This window comes from Lissotriton helveticus, chromosome 5_1 (assembly GCF_964261635.1).
Source record: "Lissotriton helveticus chromosome 5_1, aLisHel1.1, whole genome shotgun sequence".
NCBI classification, from domain to species: domain Eukaryota; kingdom Metazoa; phylum Chordata; class Amphibia; order Caudata; family Salamandridae; genus Lissotriton; species Lissotriton helveticus.
In genome coordinates this window covers 884,469,316-884,494,901 of record NC_136065.1, presented here as the reverse complement: position 1 = coordinate 884,494,901, position 25,586 = coordinate 884,469,316, and the positions used below count along the sequence as shown (strand labels likewise).

General features: G+C 44.3%; 1 protein-coding gene across 2 annotated transcripts in view; it reads left to right on the top strand.

The window, feature by feature from the left end:
- Nucleotides 1-25,586, top strand: part of NRG3 (neuregulin 3) — a 1,733,439-nt gene that overhangs the window by 592,981 nt on the left and 1,114,872 nt on the right. For both annotated transcript variants that reach the window (XM_078641127.1, XM_078641126.1), the window contains exon 2: nucleotides 9,556-9,685. In XM_078641127.1, coding sequence (XP_078497253.1) covers nucleotides 9,556-9,685 — 130 coding nt within the window. The remainder of the gene's footprint in view (nucleotides 1-9,555; nucleotides 9,686-25,586) is intronic.

Genomic DNA, 25,586 nt, shown 5'->3' with positions numbered 1-25,586 from the left:
TCCTGGGATTGACGGCCATTTGGAGAAACCTACTAAACCCATACATTTCTGAAAACTAGACAGACGGGGCGATCTAGGGAGGTGTGGCTCCAACCTTTTCCTACCCAGAATCCCCTGCAAACCTCAAATATAGCTAAATAAAACATTTTCCACACAATTCTATGTGGTAAAGTTATGGTATCACTGGGCCGGCACAAATTACCTACCACCCAGCGTTACACTAGGTCTCCCAATAAAAATGCTACCATACTTGTGTGGGTGGGCCGAGTGCCCACAACAGGGAAGGGCCCAACACATATTGTGGAGATATCATAACTGGTTGTGTGATGGAATCACGCATGCGTTTACCATGCTTGCTGGTTTCCACACTGTCTGTACAATGCAAGTCTTAACCACAAATATGCCTTTACTACACATACCTTTACAATGATTTATGTGTTGTCAAAGAATATATAGTAAACACATTTCCATTGTTAAGGCTTGCTCCCCTGATCCTGCCCCCGCCCTGAGTCTGAAAACGACCCCTCCCTCCTGAAAACAAACCCCCTCCCCAAGCCCTAAGCACTTCCCTGCCTCCAGTCCTAAATACCGCCCCACCTTCCCCTAAACCCGAAAAATGACCACGACCTCCCCCTGAGCCCTAAAAACAATTTGAGGTCCCCTAATCACTAAAAACTACCCAGACCCCTCCGAGAGCAATAAAAACTACCCCTGAAAATGACATCAAATCCCCCTGAAAACTACCACAAACCCCCACCCCTGAAAACTACCCTGAACCCCCACCACCCCTGAAAAGAAGTTGTCACTATTCACTCTACACTCTGCAACACCACTAAACAAAGGCAACACTAGCTGCACCATGTTCGGGGTAACCCAGAGGCCAGCATTTCCAATGGGAAGCCTTTCAGCCCCAGGCTGCAATCCAGATGCCTTTTGCTGAACTACTGGCACATCAGTTACTTCCACTAAAAGCGGCACTTCATACGCACTGAGAGTATCATCATCATCAGAAGATTCCTCTCAAACAGAAAATTCAGTGCCTGAATCTGGGCTTCCTCTTCTGTCTCAGATGACAAGTCAGTCTCATAATCATGGTCAGAAGAAGACTCGAAATGCATACCAAAAACCTGTGGAGTGGTCATCTTGCAGCTAACTATATTTATAACTAAGACAATTAACTTGACAAACACCAACACTGTAAAAAATAAGCCACGAGCAACATGTGGCTCATCAAACAGAAAGTAAACCTGCTGGAATTCAGAACAAGGTAGAAGGAAAAGTCAATCAATACAAAGCACACAACGACGTATTGACTCTGATACCACCCACTTTCCAGAGACAGCAACATTGAGGATCAACTGCACTCATTCTGCACAGACACAGCAAGCACTAAAGAGATCCCACTGGAAAAAAATCAAATGAAAAGCAACATTACACACAATTCTGTTCAGAATGTGCACAAATCAGTACGTTACCGTGAAAGACGATCACACAAATAGCTAACACAACAAATTATACAAAAGGGGAAGGATACACATTAAATGTAAAGATTACGGAGTGAGTTGCTTACCAGCCACAACTCCACAAACTGCAGCTATGCCAAAGCTGCACCCTGCAAACAGAATTTAACTACCAAGGAAACTGTTGGCTTGACAATAAAAAATGAAAAGAAAATTAAAACATGAGTAAAGATGCTAACAAAATATCAAAAGACACTGATAGTTCCTTGAAAGCAGACGTGGATCCACCAGATGGAAGTAAACGTTACCCCGGAAGCAGGTCTCCCACCACATACAAAACCTTATTCCCATGTGACTGAAGTGTTACCTCAATCCTCTCGCTCCCCTTCAAAACATAATTCCATCGTGTCTAGTTGGCTTTCACCACCACAAGTGGCAGATCACACCTAAAAATGACAGATCTGCCCCTCACCAATGACCCTCTCACCACCAAAGCCAACTTCCAAGACGGAATGAAAGATGTCGCAGAATGGATGAAGCACAGCCGTCTGAAGCTCAACTCGGACAAGACGGAGGTCCTCATCCTCGGACAATCCCCGTCCGCCTTGGATGACTCCTGGTGGCCCACGACGCTGGGCACCACACCGACACCCACGGACCACGCACACAACCTGGGATTCATCCTGAACTCCTCCCTCACGATGACCAAACAAGTCAACGCAGTCTCGTCCTCATCTTTCAACACTCTGCGCATGCTCCGAAAGATCTTCCGATGGATCCACACCGAAACCAGAAAGACGGTCACCCAGGCCCTCATCACCAGCCGACTGGACTAGAGGAATGCCCTATACACAGGAACCACGGCCAAACTCCAGAAACGCCTTCAACTCATACAGAACGCCTCCGCACGACTCATCCTCGACATTCACAACCACATATCCGCCCACCTGCGAAACCTGCACTGGCTCCCCGTCAGCAAGAGGATCACGTTCAGGCTGCTCACCCACGTACACAAAGCGCTCCACAACATGGGCCCCGAATACCTCAACAACCGCCTCTCGTTCTACACCCCCACCCGCCAGCTCCGCTCCACCAGCCTCGCCCTCGCCACCGTCCCACGGATTCGCAGAACCACCACCGGAGGAAGATCGTTCTCCTACCTGGCAGCCAAGACATGGAACTCCCTCCTCGCACACCTACGACTGACCCAGGACCATCTCACCTTCAGGAAACACCTCAAGACCTGGCTACTCGAGCAATAGCGCCCCCCCTCCCTCCCTCAGCGCCTTGAGACCCTCACGGGTGAGTAGCACGCTCTACAAATGTACTGATTGATTGATTGATTGAATGTGGGGGAGTAATACTTATACAAATCTCTCCATGGGGAGCTACCCTTGCCCAATGAGTTGCTCCCCGAACAACAAATAAACCCTTGGTGGTCTAGTGGGCTTCCACCCCATAGAGGGGAGACTGGCTTAAAAACCGCTGATCTGCCCTCTGATAGGTAGAATAACTATAACCATTCTATTTTAAAGGGAGCAACTCTTGCCCAAGGGGTTACTCCCCATACAAGAAAACAATCCCTTGTGAATTAGTGGGCTTCCATTCCCCTAGAGGGCCAATCGGCCTAAAAACAGCCAATCCGCCCTCTGAGAGTGTGGAATAAAAGAATTCTCCCCCAAGGGAAGCAACGCTTGCCCAAGGCTTTACTCTCCGAACAATAAATCAATTCCAGGTGGCCTAGTGGGCTTCCACTGACACAGAGGGCAGATTGGCTTAAAAATGGCTTATCCGCCCTCTGGGAGGTGGTAAAACTAAAAACATTCTCAAAGGGAACTACTCTTGCCCAAGGGGGTGACTCCCTGAACAAGAAAACAGTCCCTGGTGGTTAAGTGGACTTCCACCCCCCAGTGGGTAGTTCGGCCTAAAAATGGCCGATCTACCCTCTGAGGGAATGGAATAACTAAATATAAATTCTCCCCCAAGGAGAGCAACCCTTGCCCAAGTGTTCGCTTCTAAACAAGAAAGCAATACCTAGCCCCCTAAAGGGCAAATTAGCCTAATAACTGCCAATCTCCCCTCTAGATTGGCCCCATCCCTTAACCTCATTCATACCCCAGGACACCGTCACAAGAGGACAGTCCAGAACACCATCTCTGCACCCTAATGTAGGAGGAAGTAGGAGAGCCACTGCACTCACACATGGATGGTTGCTGCCTCCTGCTCTCCATTCCCGTGACTGGGGGGAGCAGGGAGGCATGCACCGGCAGCAGCCTGCCCACCAGAACAAAGGTGGGGAAATGTACACGCTGGCTCCCATGCCAGCATAGAACAGAGATGGCCAGTTGGGCAGTCGGTTGGGGCAGCAGGGAGTGGACTCCCCACAAAGACTCAGGGTGTCTCAAATGGGTACAGGTGGCACCCTATTAAAACAAATACAGAAAGAGACACAGCTCTCCTGAACACAGATGAAAAGCTGCTAATGGAAAATTCACTGTTTCAGGTAGGAGAGTGCCCCATAAAGCCCTGCAAGGGCTTTTTTTTATATATTTTACTCCTGCTTGTAGTGCCCAAAATCTGAGCTGGGTCACTACCAATGATGACGATTAGTGTTTTGGGGGTTGCAGAGTTGCAGCAGCCCCACAAATTATTTCTGAAAGAAACTACCCATTAGTTTCTCGGGTCTCATAATCCGTGACCCAAAGAGAAGTTTTCATTATTTTTACTGGTTGGTTTTATGAGTGCATTTTATGTGACAGAAAGGTAGATAAAAAGACCTTGATTCATGTTATGATAATTTCAATGTTTTATTGACAATTCATTGCTGACATATATTTTATAAATATTGCAACATTTTAATGACAGCATTGATTGTATTTAAAGATGGTAATTGATTGTAGTGAGAAGAATAGTGCTTTTTGATATGTTGTTATTGGTATTTTAATGTTGTGACTCCGTGACAAAGTCAATTGGCTTCCCTCATGTTATAATGTCGTAACACCCCTTCACAAAGCTAATAGTCTTGACTTATGTAATGATGTGGTTATCCCCTGACAAAGCCTATGAGCCTGTTTTATTTAAAGTGACACCCCCTATAATGCAACGTGCTACCTGTTATAGATTGGGGCACTATTGTAGGTTGGGGTGCTACTGTGATTCTGGTGGTTATGGCCCAGTAGAGATTGTATGCGGTTTGAGAATGTCATCATAGGTAATTCTATGTGGCTGATGTACATATTTGTAAATTAATGTGCAGTATTTAGTCATGTGTCTGTAAGAAATGCACTTTTCCTGTTACAAAGAAAAAGCCCTGGCTAAATAATAATTTATTGAGGGGGAATTATTTGAATCAGTCCATGCCTTGCAGGAATGGACTTTTGCATTCCAATTGCAGTGCCTTTTTAACAGGCACCACCATGGGAATGCCAAAGGATTACTCAACAGACCACAAGATAACTCGTAATCTGGCGGGTGGCTGGCGGTCAAGTTTGGTAGTCTTGGAGTGGGGCGCTGGCCTAAATATGAGTTTGGCAGCCCGCTACAAGACCGCCAAACTCATATTTAGGCCTTTAATCTTATCTTCCACCTATTCTTCAGATTCAATAGCTCCCTATCTTGTTCTCAATAAAAACTTACAAATTTCTCCCCTTCACCCCCTTATTTGCCAATTTTAGCTCCTACTGCCACATGCCATCCACCTTCCTAACAAACATTTGGTCAAGATGCTTATTATAAGACTATTCCTCATTCAGCAAATTTAAGAACTGAAAAAACTAACTCTGAACCACAATAAATGCTTCTTCAAATTGCATAAAATGTTGTCTCAGTTTACTTACCACTTCACATTTGTGCTGCCACTTACAGATTGAGCCTGTTTTCTCCCTCCACTGGCGCTTCAATTTTCCTATAAATTTGCCAATAACCTGTGCCTGTATTACAAATAATCTTCCCTTCTATACCATTGCCCAATACTTCTCCTCTCAAACCTAAAACTACTTTACTTCATCAAACCTCGCTGAAACGATCTTCCTCTGTGTTTGATATTACCGGATAACAATTTGTTATTTCAAGAATTGCTAAAAATCTGGTTATAAAGCCAAATGATGTAGCATGATTGCAGTGGGATAAATGCTGTCCAAAAAAAGATATTACAAATTTTAATAACTCCAAAATGTATACCTCATTTAACAGCTTGCACCGAAGATTCACTACATAGCCAGATTGTAACTAGAGTTTTCAGCAATACTGCTTTCGCATTCTGTCATTTGCAAAAATAGCAGATTTTTACTCGAATAAGAATAAAGATGACTATGTAACATCTTTCTATTAACAGTTTCGAAAAAGTATGATTATTGTCTTAGACCCATTGTCACAAAAGTATTGCAATGAATCCACTATTAACTTTTCTTTTATCACACGTTAATTTGAAGAAGGTTTTTCTCACCTTTTATTTATGATATATCGCTGCTGATTTTAGGGGAAGATCTGGGATATATTTTAGAAGAGAGAGCTCTTTGGCCATTCAGGTACCAGCTTGTGAATCATGCCATCAAAGACAAAAAATTAAAAAAAAAAATTTTTTGTATTTTATCAGTTTGTGTTTTGACAGTTATTCAACACATTTTATTTTAACAGCTAGGTTGCTTTTCGAGTAAATAACACTTTTATGTTGAGGAACAAATTATAGTATTATTTTATGAATGGCTCAGTAATGTACACCATTTTTTCTGTCCAAGCCCAGACTCTTATCTCACCCTGTAAAACTGTAATTCTTCCTACAATGCCAGAAGAGGGCTTACTCATTTCCCTGACCACTGTGGGATTGTTTTCAGTAGGGCATACAGACAAATCTGATCAAGTTGGCACAGTTACCCCTGGGAGCTTATACTCCATTGGTTAAGGAGTGGCCAGGGGTTTCACCTACCGCTAAGCTGCTTCTAGGCTTAAATGTAGTGTCCCCAGTACCCTCCATAGAACACTTTCTTGACCAGTGAAAGAACATACGAGGAATGGACCTCCTGTTTTTTACCTGGGAGGAGCCTAGAAGGCTGAACCTCCTGACCCACTTGTACACAAGACAAAGAAGTGGACTCCAAGGGTCTTGAGGTTGACTTCATGTTCAAGCTAAAGTTACACAACAAGCTACAAGAGGATTTTTTCTGCTACTTTCTAGTTGACCAGCTCCAACTGCACCTGCCTTGGACCCTACTGCTAACCTTTGCTGCAGAGTCTTGAACCCACATTCTGTCCCCAAGGTACTAGACCCTTGACTGGTGTCGGAGTGTACTCCTCCTTATTGTATCCTGAAACCATGGGCTTAGAAACTTTTGACTTCAAGAACCTCCAAAGGACTGGGACCAACGTGCCAACCTGATCCAATAAAGGTGCATTGTCGCTGGGCGAAAAACTCAGGTTGTGCCCACTCAGAGCTTTTCCGCAGCAGCAAATCTGATTCATCGCGACCTTGCAGAGAATATATCCAACCTGGTGGAGCCCTCTTTGGCTACAGCCTTGCCCCGGTGAAAGAATCTGAGCTTCAAAATATTGACCAAGTCCAAGGGTATAAATCTTTAGGCTTCAGAAGTATCTGATCACCCAGGGGCCTTCTTAGGTGTGAAATACCAATTTTCCCTTTTCTTAGCTTTCCAGCCAAAATTAAGTGTCATCACCAGCGATGCATCAATTGACTCTCTGATGTCTTGGGACCCTATTCCTCCACAGTCTGCTGCTTTCCATTGCTTAGGATTTTTGGCTACCATTTTAGAGACTAATGACCTGATTCACAAAGGTACACTTTATGTTTTTTGCAATTCACGAAGGAATTTTACAAGTAGTCCCGTTACGACTGTCTATCTGTTTATGTGCAGAGTCTCTGCCATGAGTGCGGAGACTCTGCAGGCATGAAGATACTACTAATGAAATTCCTTTGTGAATGTTAAAAAATCACAAACACACACAAAAGTGTAAGTTTACCTTTCTGAATCAGGCCCTATGTCTGAAGGTAAAACTTCCCAAAGGGTTGAATTTGGTTTCTGTATCCAACCTACACTCTATTGCGGTTGGCCTTAACTTGTGCATAGGTACTGGTCAAGTGCAACCAGGTGAACGTGGTTGATGCTTAATGATTTTTGGCACCATTTTCATACATTACCTAAAACAAATCATAACTCCAGTTTCCCTCATTAGCTTTTTAAGTTTAAGTGTAATATTGTTTATTAAAATGTATTACATCTTATCTAATTTGGTTTGGGATGTTTCTTGTGTGTATTTGACTTTATTATTTTTCATTAATATATAAATACTTCATACATTGCCTCTAAGTTAAGCCATGTGCTCAATGCAGTATCTATATGATGGAACAAAGCATTCCGTTGTAAGGCATGCCATTACAATGCGAATGCCATTACTCCATATAACTTTCACCCCACATATTTTTACAACGATTATGCCTTTACCAAGCATGCCTTTACAACTAATTTAGTTGTAAAAACATGAATTGTCAAGGCATATGAGTGGTAAAGGTCTTTCCTGATCCCAAGCCTGAGCCCTAAAACCTGCCCACAGCGCCACCCCTCCTGGCCCCCAGGCCCCAAAAAACCCAGCCCCAACCCTGAGCCAAAATACTACACCCCTAGCACTACCCCTCCCTGGCTCCCTGCCATTAAAAAAAAAATGGCCCCCGCCAAAAGCCCTAAAACAGGCCCCTGGCACTACCTTCCCACCCCCAGCCCGTGGCATTAAAAAAACACTCCCATCCCAAAGCCTTAAAGCCAGACCCTGCCCTGACACTCCCCAGCCCCACGCCTTCTTGTGCAATTCCCCATACCTCATGGGGAGGCAGCTCTTTGAGGCTGATGCACAGGTTTCTTTTTCCGTAAAGAGGAAGTGGAAGGTCTCTTTGTCTCCTCTAATTACAATGATTGTCACACATATGCCATTAACCCTGTACCACCCATATGCCCTACCGCCAGTACCACGCTTATGCCCTTACCGTTCATCCCTTTACAACATAATTTGTTGTAAAGGCATGTGTGGTAAAGGCACATTGATTGTGAAATCACACGTGGTAAAGGCTATGCGTCATAACAGAAGATGTGTTGTAATAACTGTGTTGTAAAAGCTATGCATAGTAACAGCTGTGTTGTTGTAGCTGTTGCTTACCAGGGGTTGAGCTCAGGTTTATTCAGACAAGGGCAGTGGGTATTACTTGAGGTGGGTACTCGTCCCCTCAACTAATATCCCCAATTTTTTTATTTCAAGGTACACTTAATCTGTCTACATGACCATATCCTCACACCTGTCCTGTTTTAATAAATAGAATCTACATTCAAATAAATATGAACATTTGTTTAATTGGGTATGCATTTTTCCATTTAATGCACTTTAAAACTACACAGTATTGCTGATGGTAATGACATTTATATTTTATGGTGCTCACATTTGATGGCTTTTGCAACAGTATTCCATTCCTGCATGTCTGTGGAATTTGTGAGAACAAAGAAATGACTAGGTTGGAGGAAATGATTTCAGGTTGTAAAAGACCTAATTACCACTCTAATTTGAAAACTACAACCTTTATTGATTTTTACAGAGTTCTTATCATATTTATTGATTATGTGATTAATAAGATTTGACTTGGACTCAAAGTGAGATGAACAAATCATTTTTAGGAACAACACGTGAATTAAAATGTTAATGAGCGAAAATAAATTCAGAAAGCTTTATTGCTGTATAATATAACTCCTGCTGCTAATATATTTTTCGAAACTAGAAAGGCGCTGATGTGGATCAAATTATTAATCCTTAATTTAGAAGTCTGACAATTGAACAAAATTGTCCTATTTAGTTTGACTTGGCCCGTACATTTTTTGAATGTTAATTGCATGCTCTGTCTTGGTCAATCACATTTTACTGGAGCTAATATATTTTTTGGCAGATTCAAAGTTCGTTTTGATTGGAATTCTCAAATGAGATCTGGCACAGCTATGTAACCAAGTATATCATTTTTATCCTTGTCATTGTCATTTTCTCTGTAATTCTTGAAACAGTTTAAAGTCTAACGTGATTTCTTTTTTCTATTCAATCTTCTTTATAGGCACCACCACTTATTCCACCGAGAGATCAGAGCACTTTAAACCCTGCAAAGATAAGGATCTGGCATACTGTCTCAATGATGGGGAATGCTTTGTAATCGAAACCCTTGCAGGATCACATACACACTGCCGGTAAGTGCAGGTTATTTTCTAAAACATGGAAGTAGATTGTACAGGATCCGTGAAAATCCACAAAGAATTCTACAGGGATTAGTAATACACATGATTAGATGGCTGCATTGGCCTCTCAATAATGAGTGCATCTAAAAGCAAGGCCATAAAGGTAGCCTGGAGACTTATAAAAGTTTTAAATAGATTCAAATATAGACACCTTATATACACATACTGTCTGTTTTCTGGGGGTTTTCGGAGGTCTTTCACTGGCATGGTATCTTGAACTAAATTCTACCTAAATATCGAAGCATCTTTTAACTAATTAATAAATGAATTAACTAATGTATCTATGTATTCACAGAATTATCGATGCATTAATGTAGTTATTGCATTTATAAAGTTCTTGTGTTAAGGTAAGGTAGCTTCTGAGCTCTAGCAAGAGAGAAAGGACACACAACAGTAGCCATAAGCAGCATAATTATATGTACAAGAAATATGATTGTTGCATAATCATGTATGTATATATTGCATATTAATCTTTATTCGATTATGCATCATAATCATGAAAGATAAAAACATAAAAGCCACATAAAAACATTAATAACCTTATTATACACAATACAATACATTTCATTCAAGTAACACAATATGAAAGCATTTAGGTACAATTTAAAAGTAGCTTGCCAGCCTCACATTTACATCATTATTTCTTAGGCACACATTATTTTATTCCAATATGAGGTTCATTCTACATACCCGGACACCGCCAACATCACTGCCTTGTCAGGTAAAAACTGTAAATTGTAAAAAGGCAGGTCGTAGTTGGGTAATCATTGTTCACTGACACTGACAGCAAATTTCATTCTAAAAATGGTGGTAAAATAGCTAAAGCCATTTTAAGGCAATTCCTTTCAAACTGGAAGAAATTTTATAAAGCTAGAAAAATTAGCTTTGCAAACGAAAATTGAACCAAAAAAAAGAGAGAGCTTATTGTTGACCCTTCATTTATGAAGACATTCAGTAGTATTTTGATCAAACTTTTGTACTTGTAGAAGGTATGAGATAACAAAAGGCATTTTTGTGTGCCATTTTACTTGTCCATTTGTGAATGGAAACTACCTAGGAGATTTTCAAATAAATCCTAATGAGAAAGAGTTACAGGTCACATGTTACTAAACACCATATGCATTATTTTCCGATAATGCTACTTTTGCTGGTAGATAGCATGAACACTGAAATTATGGATTAGTGAATCAATAACACTGTGTTATCCCTTATTTAAGATAGGAAACATGGTACAACAAAATGAGCTTGCTATTGAAAACATGGCCCTAACTCAATGACATAAATTTGATGAGTTTCTGAAGTATTTCTGCATGGATAGTTGCATAGTCTGTTACTTGATTTTCTTAATAGACAGCATAGTGTAGCAGAGGATATGTGCACCAGAGGGTGGCAAATTGGGGTTAACTGTCTCAATAAATGCAGTGGAGATGAGGAACACTCTCTGTCCCTATGTCTGTACGTATCGAATCTTGATCAATCCCTAATGCTTTTCAAGGAGAGGATTCACAAAGCTTAAAACCTCCTGATTCGCTCATTGTTCATACAATTAAGGGAGCTTTTGTGCGTACTCACCTTCGTTTCTATAGACGTAACATTGAGAAACACCTAGGCGATAGTACTGGCCTCACTCAGAATTTGGTGGAGAGGTGACCCTAGGGTAAATCGCCAGGTCTCTGCCCATTGCTCTGCTTTTGCAAGACTTTAATCTACAGATCTACTGTCTATTGAGCACTGCTTCAATTCGAAATGGTTGAGGGATGCTAAATTCTTATTTCCTAAATTTGGCGGACCTGATAAATTTGCTCAGCTTAAAAATATAACAAAAGGTGTAAATTTAAGCACAGACCAGTTTTTGTCAGTTTAGAAGAGACAAAAAGAGATTCTTTAATATTAGTAAGGCCCTCTATTAAATAATGTATTATGTTGAAAACAACAGTATTTATGGAACCATATCTATAAGATGTCTACACAACTTGATATCATGTGTTAACTCCATCTAAGATGGACATTGCTCCATCATTATTTGTCCTTTCCTGTGAATTTGGTTACAATTGAGCATTTAACTCGCTCTTCTTGTAATAATGTTTTTATATGGTCCCTGAATAAACTGCTCTTGTCCCTATCCTCAAATGTGCTAACTTTGTCCAATGCAGAACAGCTTTTCTCCGTTTACAGATGCTCATTCACTCTTTATTGTGTTTTGGTGTAAGCTGTATTCAAGTCAAAATAACGGTATTCCGGTTCTGAGAAACATAAAAGTTTCACAATTAAATATTCTCAATTCATAAAACATCAACAAAGAAAGATTAAAAACAGTAATTCATAAAATGTTAGCAAAGGCAATTAATAAGCATCATTTTAAAAAGACAATTGGAATAAAAAAATCACCTCCTGATGATCCTATGCCAATTTCACTCAAAACGCTTTCTAATCATTATGGAGCCCCTTATAAAGTTTGCTACAGCTACGCAGATATCAGTGGAGTCCAATATATGCAAGTAATTAAACCCATCATTATATGTGCAAGGACATATATTCCTTCATAATGGAACCAGAAATCTGTGTCTCACCGACTTATATAATGTGCAAAATAGAAGCAAGTGCAACGTGCTTTGAAAAGAAAGATTATCACATGGACAAGGCATAAGTTTGCCTGAACATCGTCCTTGACGAAGAAACACTAACACAAAGTGCATGGTGCAGTAAGCTGTATTCTGTTCACTGCAATTAAGAAAGAATAATATGATGATTTTGTTAATATTATACCATTTTTTATTTTTTTATTTTTTTATGATATGTTGTAATGCTTATGTGGTTTTGTTAGTTAACTGAACAAAGAACTAGGAAATGGAAGGTTTTACCATTCTATATCTCTCTGGGCTGGTAGGTCAATTTTTATGATGAAAACTGCTCACATATCAAGACCATTCTTTAGAAACAAATCTCCGCTTTCAGGGTTGGTTCTGAAATTAAAAAAATTCTGACTAGCTGCCAAAACATGGCAGTGTTTTGGGATTATAATTATGAGGAAAGTGTACCATCTCATCAGTGGAAAACATGTTACAGAGTTCAAATTAGAGTTAAGACCATGATGTGTAATGTGAGAGAACAGACTCTCAGTTTCATAGAAAATTAGACTAAAGTTCCACAATTGAGTGAAAAAACATCTGTTCTCTGGACAGCTTATCACGGTACATTGCACAGCAGTGTGGCACCTTCAGAGATTATGACATACTCAACTTCTCTCAAGAGTAGCAAGAATGCTGGCACTGTATTGAAATTCTCACTGGCTAGATATTAACAAGTGACAAGTTGACAGGGGACTGCACATATCTTTTAATTTTGTTAGCAATGGTTGTGTCTCTTCCATACAAATATGTCGACCAAAATGGATGTTTTCATTGCAAGTGAATAGGGGGCCATCAAAAGTAAATTTATTTTCTCTAATATGTGGGCGAGTTGCTAATCTGCTTCGTATAAAGGACACAATGGTCCATCTGTACAAGGTGACCACATCACAAAACCGTGCTATTTTGTGCAGTAATCATCACGAGAGCCCTTAACCAGAACATCTGCAAACAAATTGAAAATTGTAAATCTATCTGTGTGAAGAATGTCAAAAGCAAATCTTCAGTTGAATGCATTAATATTTTTATTCACATACCAATAATGCCTATTCATAAGAGACACATATAATATGCCCATATATACACACCACTTCATATGTGATTTAGACGTCCTAACTGATCCTGTCTAAAGAACATCCAAATATCTTAGTGTAGCATAACATGGCAACAATAGAGACCACCACTTTATTTGCATTGAATGTTCTTTTTGGGCAAAGAAGTTGTCTGCAGTGATTCCTAGCATTTCACCATATGACTACTCATAGAGGCTGGTTTGGCTGCACTATCATCACACACTGCAGTGACAGTGGTGAAGGAGGCCTGAAATTAGCACAAATGTGTATCTGATTTTTCATTTTGCAATGCCCAAAGAGGCAATAGTAAACATCTCACATTGGATGGTACATTGAGATGCTAACATGGTGCAAGCAGCCTTACTTCCTGACAACTTTCTGAATCTGGACGCAATTTCTCACTGCAAGCACAGGGCAGCAATAGTCCATTATGGAAAGCATTCCCATTGCAAATCTTAACAAGGTCACTGAGCAACTGTTAAACCCTCAATGCAGCTTATTGGCTGTATTGGTACAGGTATATCTGAATTTCTTTATTCATTTTCAAAGATCATAGAGCCAACTTAGAGCGGGGTATTATCTCTGTCACTGACCAAATACCCCTTCAAAAGCACTCAAACAGCAAGGCCATTTGAGAGCTCAGAAGTGTCATGCCCAAAACCCAACTGAAGTGGCACAGTTAACTTAAAGTGACAAACTATCAATGTGTGGATGAGGATAAAAGAGGTTCACGTCCTTTTCTGTGAATAAAGATGACTTAGCTTGGACAGCCAGTCACTATCCTCCACATTCAACTTCCTACCTTCTACATCTGATTACTCCCAAAATCCCACTGTTATATTAGAAAACATTTAGCAGCTTGACCCTTTTATCTGTTTCATAGTTTGGGAGTTCCAGATATACCTAGAAAATGCTATTTGAAGGAGTAAAGCATTAATGGTACTCTTTTATGTACTATTACATACGTTTGTGAATCTGCACCAAACATCCAACTCCATATTAGTAAACTTACAAAGAAGGTGCAATTCTTAAATATTTTTTTCTAATTATACATGAATAATCCCTTACTATGCCAATTTTATTCTAATTTCAGATATTTTGGGGTTATTCACAAACGCATGCAAGATCAGGAAACAATTACCTACAGGAGCAAGTCCTGTGTCTGTGACCATTGATGAGAGTGTCAAGAACAATTTTGCCACCATTTATCCAAGTGGATACCTTTAAAGAACAAGGCATAACCTCCACTTGAGGGTGCACAACTTTGCTCATGATTACCCATGTATAAATCCCAAAATTTTAAAAGGCACTTCGAGAGGGGAGTTCAAATGCCAGTTCTTACAAAAATGCTAGCAGGTTAAATGGATGAACAAAGTAAATAATGAGGAAGCTCGCAGTCAAGAATTGATTATATGTATTATGCCCAGTATGCATAGCTTGAGCAGGATTGCGGGCTTGAGAATAGATGCAAGAGAGGACAATGACAATTGCCTCCTCTGCCTAGAAATAACAGGCTGTATAGCAAGGGGTGAGCCATCTGACATATGCTCATTAAAGACGCAGCCTCTAAAACGGAATAACCATAGAGTCATTAAATGGCCACGGATCACTGATAATACAGAGATAATGACCAACATTTATAAGACATTTGCAGAAGTAGTGGGTGCTCATGCTTATGAGGAAACAAGTGGAATGTCAGTAATAACCATGCATAACCTCCTAGTTGACAAGTTAGAGCCCCTTCCCACTAGAGATATTAGAAAGTAATCGAAGCCTAATTGCAAGACAAACACAAATACCAACCCCTGGTATACATTGGACTTCAGGAAAGCTATAAAACGCCTACTTGAAAGATTAAAACAGGGAAGTGCAGACTCAATAATGAGTGCCAGGGATAGCTATAGGAAAACATTGGTCACCGCAAAGAAGAACTGGGAGGAAAATAGCTGGCTGGATCTCCTCCAGGCAGTAAAAACCAATAAAATGGCAGTGTTTTGGAAAATAATTGCATCTGGGGGTAAGGATCAAGTAGCGCAAACAAAGCATTACTTGGATTTGGTAGTCTGGACCAAGCACTTTACCAACCTATACTCAGGTTTCCAGTCTGCTACCATTGATTACAGTGGACCTGCTAATGATGAGGGAGCCAGAGATGCTATCATTTTTACCTTAAAAGACTATTATTTTATTCCGACTATGCACTGAGAACTGCCATTGATCTATATTGTACAGGTTCAGTTCCATGGATGTGTACATCATCAAGAAATTAAATAGTGAGTGCTCCTTCTAAATAGCATTGACAGTAACACAGAAAACAATATCCTGTAGGCTCTCTTATATTGCAACAGTTTGAAGCTGCTTTATCAGTACCATTTTAATGAACTATTTTGAATTCCACATCATTATGGTAAATTAGTTAGACGCATATGCAGGAAAAGTGCAGCGGCGTGCCTGATATCTTGCCCTAGCATCGTGACACATCCAAATATCCTCATCAAATAGCATTGATTCCCTTATTCATTATTGGTTGGCATAGTTCAAAGGATATTTGTATTATCTATGAGGTAAGGCTAAACAATTATATCCTTACAATAAAAGGTCCATTGGCATAATCCTTGGCCTCAATGTCTTTTGGCTCTATGGACATACTAACCACTAAATGCTATAATCCACTGGCTGATGAAGATGTTGTGTCACATTCTTATGCAGCATAATCAACTATAATGCATTTACCCTTTAGAGCCACACATCCATAAATAAAGGTGATATTAAAAAGCCAGACATGTTGTCCCATCTCTAAGAAGTGTACATTTTACAAATCCTGACTCACCAATCCCCCATTAGTGTCTTGAGTCTTCCCAGTATTATACAATGCAAATACGGGGGTGCGAGGATGCAGAACCCAACCCTTTCTCTAGTACTTCAATTCCCTATTTTAAACATGTCGATATATACTGACACTAGCCCTCTAAGTTGGTGCCAAAGAAGTCATACAGCTGTGTCTTCACAGTAACATGCACCATCCTAACAATGGTAGATAGGACATAATTGACACAAGTAAAAAAGTGGAGTACTAGGCTTAACAACATGCAGCTCTAAATATACGTGTGAATCAGTTCCGGTGTCAGAAACCACACTTTAGTTCAGCAAGTCTGCGAACCTACTCTAAAAATGCACAGTTCATATTTATATAAGAAAATAATAATTTATTGATAACTCTAATTAGGGCAACGACCACTGCAGCCTCAATACTCCATATCAATTCCCTAACCACCCTGCAGGTTAATTTTATGAATATGTTGTTCAACATTTCTCAGAAGTGTGGAAATGATCATGGACATCAATTAGCGTTAGTGAGGTGTGGCAGCAGCTTCCCTTGGATTGTAAATGTAAATGTAGTTGAGCTTATATAGCGCACAGCTACCCGCAGTGGGTTTCCCGGCGCTTGCTTAGGGAACCCTTCGTGGTATTCCCCTGTGAGATAGCAGGCTATCCACAAGGTGAAAGTCAGGCATCCCGCCGCGAGGGGCCGTTGTGGAGATTAAGCAAGCTATTGCCCAGAGTCGCAGAGTGTGAACCCGTGAGTCGAGGAGGCACCGGGGCGAGAATTATCGAGTCCGTGGAATTTTTAGCCCAAGACCCCGCCGAGGCGGGGAATTGAACCCTGGTCCAGGACCGATCTCAGCTTCCGGGTCTGCTGCCTCTAACCCCTGAGCCACACTTCTCCACCATTTAGTACCCCTGGAAGTGTCCTTGCTACCCCTGGTCTTAGGGATCAAGAAAACTGCAGCAGGGAGAGAACAGAAATAACAATATGTTTCAAGACCCCATTTTTGTATCTCTAGTTTCTTCTCCTTGCCTTGTTCTTACCCCTTCACAGTCAATGTGAAGGCTTCTGGGTGGCAGAGTTTAGGACAAGTGGGAAAACTTGATATGTCCTTGAGAATCAAAGGGTCTGTGATATCAATTCTACCCCCTCTGGCATTGTGGTGAATAGAGTTGATGGAAAGGGATGGTCTTAAAACAAATTAAATTAAGACGTATAAAGCAGTAGTTTGCAAAGCAGTGTGTGTGTCTGCCTCTAAGTCTCATGCAAATGCCTGATTTCATTTAAGCATATAATTCTGGAACATTTTGGTACTAGGGGGGTCATTATGATGGCGGATTTCCCGCATACTCCGGGCCGGCGGAAGCCACCGCCGGCCCGGAGTATGCGGAAAATCCGCCGAGGAGGCCTGAAAGACCCACCGCCAAATCAGGATGGCTGGTGGGTCTCACAATCTGTACGCCGCTTTTCCGCCGCGGTCGGAAGGCGACCACGGCAGAAAAGCACTAACATGGCAGGCGGTGTCTATCAGACACCGCCGGCCATATTAGGATGTAGGGAAAGTAATGCTTTTCCGCGGCGGCTTTTCCGCCGTGGAAAAGCATACGGACAATCACTTTGGGGGCCCGTTGCGGGCCCCCTGGGTGAAGGTTGCGTGGGGGGTGCACATGGGGGGTACCTATGGTACCCCCCTGCCTTTGCGTGCACGAAGCGGCAGGCACCGCGCGGTGCCTGCCGCTTTGTGCATGCAAATGCACAGCTTTCGTTTTTTACATTGCGGCGGGTGCTGCTTCAAGCAGCACCCGCCGCAATGTAAAACATACAGGATGTGACCGCCAGGGTGGCGGTCACATCCTAATTGCCATGAAGGGACCGCCGCTGCCCATGCGGACGGTCCCTCCTACTCAGGGGTGGCGGACGGACGCAAGTCCGTCCGCCATCCTAATCGGCCCCTATATGTTTTAACATTTGTATCAGACTCTACATAAATGCCTTATTAAAAAAGATTACAATAGTTGGAGTCTGTTTTTGCAGTTTATAAGAAAGGTACCTGGCCCATGTATTAAATTCAACAGAGTATTACTTGAAACAGTTTGCTTGTCTAAAAAATTGCCTGCACGCCCTTGGGCAGATTTGTTTGGTATCCCGATGAATAACTGCAATGATACACTATGTTCCAGGGAATTATCTGCTTCTAAGTGCTTATGCATTTTTTATCATTATTCTAAATAGTAGCTGGAATTGCTGACTCCAGCATAACCTAAGGTCATTATGGCTCTAAGTGCCTCAACTCTTCACTGTTATTAGGTGAATGTACTTTCCATTTAAAGCAGCCGGAGAAGGGGAACCCCATGTTATAGACCATTAAGAAATCTGCTTCAGGTTGTGTCTGTAATATATAAACCAACGTTTCTTTCACTGGTTTTCTTCTTGCACAAACAAAATAAAAAAAATATTAATACATATAAATAAATAAAAGTTGTTTTACAAAACTGTAACTGTCAGAGGTCTGGGATAATGTCATACTACGAAAGCAGTAATGTAGCTAAGTAGTCTGACTGCCTACTGCAGAAATATACCTACTTTGATGAGGTTAAATACCAGCACAGTCAACTCACCCTTTTATGTCTTCAAGGTGGATAAGATTGATAAAATGAGTGCCATTGTACAGCTTTCATAGAAGGGGAAAGGGGAACCCTGGAGTCTTTTTTAAAGAGCCATCACTAACCAACCTATTTGGAGACATGCTTCATCAATGGGTTCCCACCTCAGCTGGCAAATGCCCAGCATATTCACGAGGAGGGATGCAAGGTGAATCGGATGGTGAGACGCCTTGATGAAAGTGTGACAACAGGGTCCACTCCCTCGGAGAAACCCATGTTGTGAATTCCTACACAATGAATTTGTCACAAGAGGTGATTCCTTCACTGTAATGTTGAATGCAAGCTTACTCCGCATGTCTAGCATGCTTGCAGGATTTCCTTCAATCCTGACGAAAGCCATATTGACACATATGGGCACTGAGTAGAGATGGCTGAAACCTTGTTGACCTTGATTACAGATACAGGGGACTACCAATGTCCCAGACGTATCCAGAACTATTTTTAAAACTTGACCAATGCCCCCACTATTACATTAACTCTTAAGGTAGTTGGCGTTGAGTCAATTTTAAAGCACTTACACTTTCACTTCACAAGCTAACCAGCTCTGCTGTAATCAGGCGTAGTAAAACAACAACAAAAAATAGAAAAAGACACACAATTGATGGACGGAATGCAGAACAAATCAAAACATTCACCCACAGTCAAGAGATCTGGGTGAAATCCATCATTATTTTGCTCACCATGCCACCCTAATTTAGACCTGTCCTTATGCAAATCAGTCATGACCCTGTGCCTCATGGGAACAGTCCAGCCCGAACTGCCAAGCCAGTGATTGCTTCATTGGCATTGGTTGTATTTCTATAGAACAAAACCATATACTTGACTCTAGCATCTCACGTCTTTTTGTTGCTGCCAACGCATGCTCTCTTTTTGTCAGCACATACCAGTTCTTCTGTTGGGGCCACCAATAATTCATATTAAGGGCCCGATTACAAGACTGGCAGTCCAAGGTCCACCAGACCCGTTTTGTTGTGGTCATACTACGATATTGGTCGTGCCACCCTGGGACCGCCGACTATGCCAGGGAACATCCATTCACTAGCAGTGGCGCGGTGGTCAAGAGGCATCAATATGCTTGGCAGGACCGCCTTGGCAGCATACCTTTAATAATGCTTTTCTGACTTCTTGCAACACATCTTTCTAATCCTTCTAAAATTAGGAGTATTTCATTTTACACAGAGATAAAAAGAGGTATCTTAATGAACCATTATGATAGCCACAGATATCATTTTAATACTACAATTCTACAAAGTAGTTCAAGCGAAATTGTAAATCTGAGAGCAAGCATGAATTTTCTTATAATTGTTATTGGAACAGCATAGTGTGATATAGAAAGGAAATGACTCAGCAAGAATATATGGATGATTGTCCAATATATTTACAAGTATTTGTCTGAGCTGTGTTTAAAATACTCATTGAAAAGCACCGAAGAAATAGTCCAGAAGAGGAAACATAGCAAAGGAATAGTTAATATGTTGAGTCAGTTAGTAAGTTTTACAATTGGCAGCAAAGGTCATTGAGGGAAGAATAACAGTAAGGGAGAGAAGCAAAGCAAATATAAGAACAAAGAAATAAATAAAGTCTCTTTTCAAAACAAGTTAGAAATGAATTAGAAAATGTTAAAGAAAAAATAACGATAGACATTTTACAAGCAAAAATGTCAACTTTCATGAAAAAATTGTACTGTCAACGTCGTAAATTTAAATGATCACCTCTAAATCCGCACCAAGCATTCCTGTAAGTTTGAAAACGTACATGGGGCCTTTGTTTTTACCTCCCAGAGATATGATAAGAACATTGCTCCTATAGTATACAAATGCAGGGCAGCATCTGCATCCCTATGTGGCAGCTTGAAACTGTTGCCATGCTGCAAGGGGGTGTCCAGGGCAATGTGGGATGGTGCAGCCTACACTTACCTGTCCCTGACCCACTCTCCATTACTGCCTTCCCTACCCAGCTCTCTCTACAGAGCCATGTTTACCTGCCTCATTGTGGCTCTACACCCTTGCAATGTTCCTAATGCTGCACTTCCTAGCACCTAATAGTAATTGTAAGAAGGACAACCAACTTATCAACCATTTTCTACTCTAGAATTGTCCTGGTTAGTGACATACTTGACCAGCAAATGGCAATTGGGCAGTGCTTTTATATTTTACTACTCCTCACATAATCATGTACAATCACAAAACTTTTTCTTACTTTCAATAAGATGGGGGCGTGGCTTGGACGCCGATCGGGATGGCGGCGTGAGCTCGCAGCTCCGCGCAGAATCCCGCTAATTCTCCTGTTTTCGGAACCCTAGGCGACCCGGAGACGACGCTCCTGCCCTCTGAAGTGTGAGAGGACAGCTGGGCACACTTGGTGGACTGCTGGGGGACTGCCGCCCCCGAGGAGACCGAGTCGAAGTAGCGGTTGAGGTGTTGCCGAGGGTGCGAAGAAAATGGCGGCGAGGTGGGCGGACGGCCCCGAACTTCAGCCCTGAACCGAGTTGTCGCCGGCTGGCGGAAGATCCTGGCGAGAGATCCTGTAATCCGCTGACCGAGGCGCTAGGGTCAGCGGGGCTGTGCCTTGCGGCCAAGGAACGCTGCCTTGCCATGTCCGGAGCTTGGGGACCCTAGCTGGCCACCGCCCTGAGACTCATCCTATCCCCCTCAGGCTCCCGAGGGGGGCGGCGGAGTGAAGTGTGCTTCGCAGGTGTGACTCTTGTGCCTGTGAGTGTCGGTGGCGACATTGCACTGCCCGGTGCACGGCGACCGGCCCTGCCTACGGGCGCTGACGACAAACGGGCTCCTGGACCTGTGACGCAGCACCCTGGAATGGCGGCGACTGGAGGGCCGATGGCCGAGAGCCGCACTGAGGGGGACTCGGCGACATCAATTCAGCGGGGCGAGAGTCCCTCCCCGGAGCTTGACCGAGAACAACGGCTGCACCGGCGACTCGATGCCATACTTGATGCGATCGCCTCGACTAAGGACGCATTGCACCAGGACATCGCCCAAGTGGCCACGGGCCTGGGGCTGCTACGCGCGGATCATGCGAAGCTGGCGGACAGAGTTAAGGACCATGACCAACTGTTGCTGGACCTGAAACCATCGGTAGTGGCCGCGGAGCATAAGATCACTGACATGTTGGCCCGGCTGGACTCGTTGGAGCGGAGAGCGGAGGATGCAGAAGGCCGCAATAGACGGAACAACGTGCGGGTCGTAGGCCTTCCGGAACGGATTGAGGGGGAGGATGCGGTGGCCTATATGGAGACCTGGTTCCGCACTGTGGTGGCGCCGGAGGGGCTCACTCCTTTCTTTACGCTGGAGCGGGCCCACCGGGTACCCGCTCGCCCGCCGGGGCTTGGCCGCCCCCCCCGCCCGATGGTGGTGAGGCTCCTCCACTACAAGGACCGGGATCTCCTCATTCAGCGGGCCAGGATGTCGGGCCCCTATGAGGTGGAGAACAGTAGGGTTACGATCTTCCCGGACTACACCCAAGCGGTCCAGAAAAACCGGGCATCGTTCCTGGCAGTGAAGAAGGGAACTCAGGGAGGAAGGCATTCAGTACTCCTTGCTCTACCCAGCTAAGTTGCGGATCATGATGGATGGGTCTACGCACTTTTTCCAGACTCCGGACGAGGTTTGGCACTGGCTGGAGTTGTATAGGGCGGGGACGGACAGATCACATAAAAGTAGACGAGATGAGCCCAAGCAGCCCCGGGTGAGGCAATCGCAACGCATTAGATCTCGCAACAGGCGCCAGCGGGAGAGGCGGGAGGCTCTAATGGCGGCGGAAAAGAGGGATGCACTCGCAGCGACGGCGGCCATTACAGGGTCGCAACAGAACAGTGAACGAGCAGAAACTAACTCGGGAGGGGAAGGCAGCAAGACGGATGGGGAACTCTCGGAAGCGGACAGTTCGAAGGGGCCGGAGGTGACCCCACAGACTTCGGATGGTATCTTTTGCGGCTGAGATTGGATTGGGCTAGACTGGGACTTCATGGTAGGGTGGTATCCTGGTGATTGGGGACGGGATGCCGGAAGGGGGGGCTCTGAGCTTCGGGAGGGATGGAGGCGCGGGGCGTGGGCTCCGCTTGCTGGGGTCGGCGGTGATTCACCCCCCTCGGGCCCTTAAGGCCGACTGTGGTGGAGACCACAGGGTTAGAGTGCGAGAAGTTGGTTCAAGGTTTGGATGGGGGCGGACTTTGGGTTCGTGTGCTCTGTCCTGGGGAGCGGGGTTTGGGACGTTTTTCTGTTTTGGGTATGTTCGGGGGGGGCAACTGCATTGGGGGGGCTATGAACATTCGTTATTTGATTCGGACTGTACGAAGTTGGAATGGGGACATTACCTAATCTGAAATGCCTGACGTGGAATGTCCGGGGGCTACGAACTATGGTGAAACGTCATAAGGTCCATGCATATCTAGTACGCAGGGGGGTTCAGATTGCCATGCTCCAGGAGACTCATCTCACTAAGAAAGAGTGTACTGCCTTGCAGAAAAGATGGAGGGGCCAGGTGTTTGGCACCACTTACTCAGCGTATGCCAGGGGGGTACTGATCTGGGTGAGGGCGGGGATACCCTTTCAATTGCTGAATCAAGTCGTGGATCCGGAGGGTCGGTTTGTGGCGGTGGAGGGGAGGTTATATGGACGGGATGTGGTTTTCTGCTGTGTGTATGCGCCAAACACTGATCAAGCTCGATATTTTGATAGCCTCTCGGGGGCTTTGGCCTCCTTCCTGGCGGGCCCAATAGTGCTAGGGGGGGACTTTAACTCGATTACAGATGTGGCTCTGGATAGGTCCCATCCCCCTCTGGTGGACTCCCCGGTGCGCAGGTTGGCCACGCACAGGAAGGACTGGCAGGATAGATGGGGGTTGCTGGATGTCTGGAGGGAGCGACACAGGGAGACCAGGGATTACTCCTTTTATTCTGCACTTCATGACCTGCATGTCAGGATTGATTCGGTGCTCTGCGGTGGACACCTAGCTCCGTTGATCTCCCATGCGGAGTACTTGGCTAGGACTATCTCAGATCATAACCCCCTATTGGTGCACATTCAGTGGCAGAGAGAGCGCTCAGTAATACCAACGTGGCGGCTTCGGCCGGAGACCCTTGAGGATCCTGTCTTCAACGACGCGGTTCGGCAAGGCATTGATAGCTATTTCGGAATGAATGCGGGCACGGCCACGAGTAGGTCCATTGAATGGGATGCAATGAAAGTGGTGGTGAGAGGGGTGTGTTTGGGTAGGTTTTCGAATGCTCGCACGGCTGTGTTGGATGACCTCATGAAAGCGGAAGATAAGTTGAGGGACTTGGAGCGCCGTAGGCCGGCTAGGCCGGACTTACAGGCCCAGCTATTAGAAGCGAAAGAAGTGGTCGCCACCGAGACGGAACGTTTAAGGTGCTATGACTACAAGCAGTATATCATCAGGGCGCATGCGGAAAGGGACAAGGTGGGTACCCTCTTGGCCAGACTGGCCAACCCGGAACTTAGGGGCTCCCCGATCCTCGGCATTCGTACTGCGCAGGGGGAGATGGTGTACACCCAGGCAGCGGTATTGGAATGTTTTAGGGGGTATTATGAGGAACTGTACCTGAGTCAGCTGGGAGTGGGGGTCCAGGATATTGAGGGATACCTGGGGGAGAGGCAGCTTCCGGTCCTCGATGAGGAGGACGCGAAGGAACTGGGCAGCCCGGTAACGCTCACGGAAATACGGGCGGCCATAAAGCATATGGCCCGCAACAAAACGCCCGGGGTGGACGGACTACCGATTGAATTTTATCAGCAGTATGCTGATAGTTTGGCGCCTAGGCTGCTGGCGGTGTACGCTGAAGCTTTCGAGGCTGGGGCACTGCCCGGATCCATGCGGGAGGCCTTGATTGTGCCGCTCCTGAAGCCTGGCCGGGATGCCGCGGATGTGCGGTCTTACCGCCCGCTATCCATGTTGACGGTGGATTATAAGATTCTGAGCAGAATATTGGCCACCAGGCTGGCCCCGTATATGACGGGCCTGGTACATAGGGACCAGGCCGGGTTCATACCCACGAGGAGCACGGCGCTGAACGTTCGCCGACTGGTGGGGATAATGGACACCATCTTGGACGAGGAGGGAGCCCCGGCGGTCCTATCTGTGGACATCGAGAAAGCCTTTGATAGTTTGGAATGGCCGTTCCTGGACGGAGTTTTAGAGAGGTTTGGTATGGGCGAGGGGTTCCGCAGGTGGACGAGGGTCTTATATGCTTCGGCGACGGCGAGAGTGCGTTTGGGCAGCCTGGTGTCTGCGGCGTACCCGGTGGGCAGGGGCACGCGGCAAGGATGTTCTCTGTCTCCCCTGTTGTTTGCTCTGGCGATGGAACCTTTAGCGGTCCATGCGAGGTCGGGTGTCGGGTATATGGGGATAGCCAGAGGCGGACAGTGGCATTATATATCGCTGTATGCGGATGACTTGCTCCTGTACCTAGCTGACACCTCGCGGGCGTTGGCCGGGGCAATGGGGCTGTTGTCGGAGTTCGGCCGGCTGTCGGGCCTTAAGGTCAATTGGGCGAAGACTTGTGTGTTCCCGCTGCGAGCGGGTTCGCCCGATCCTGGTGGCAACTTGGACGTGGTGTGGGAGCCATCTTGTTTCACCTATCTGGGTGTTCGCATCTACCACGCAACCGCGGACCTATTGGAGGGC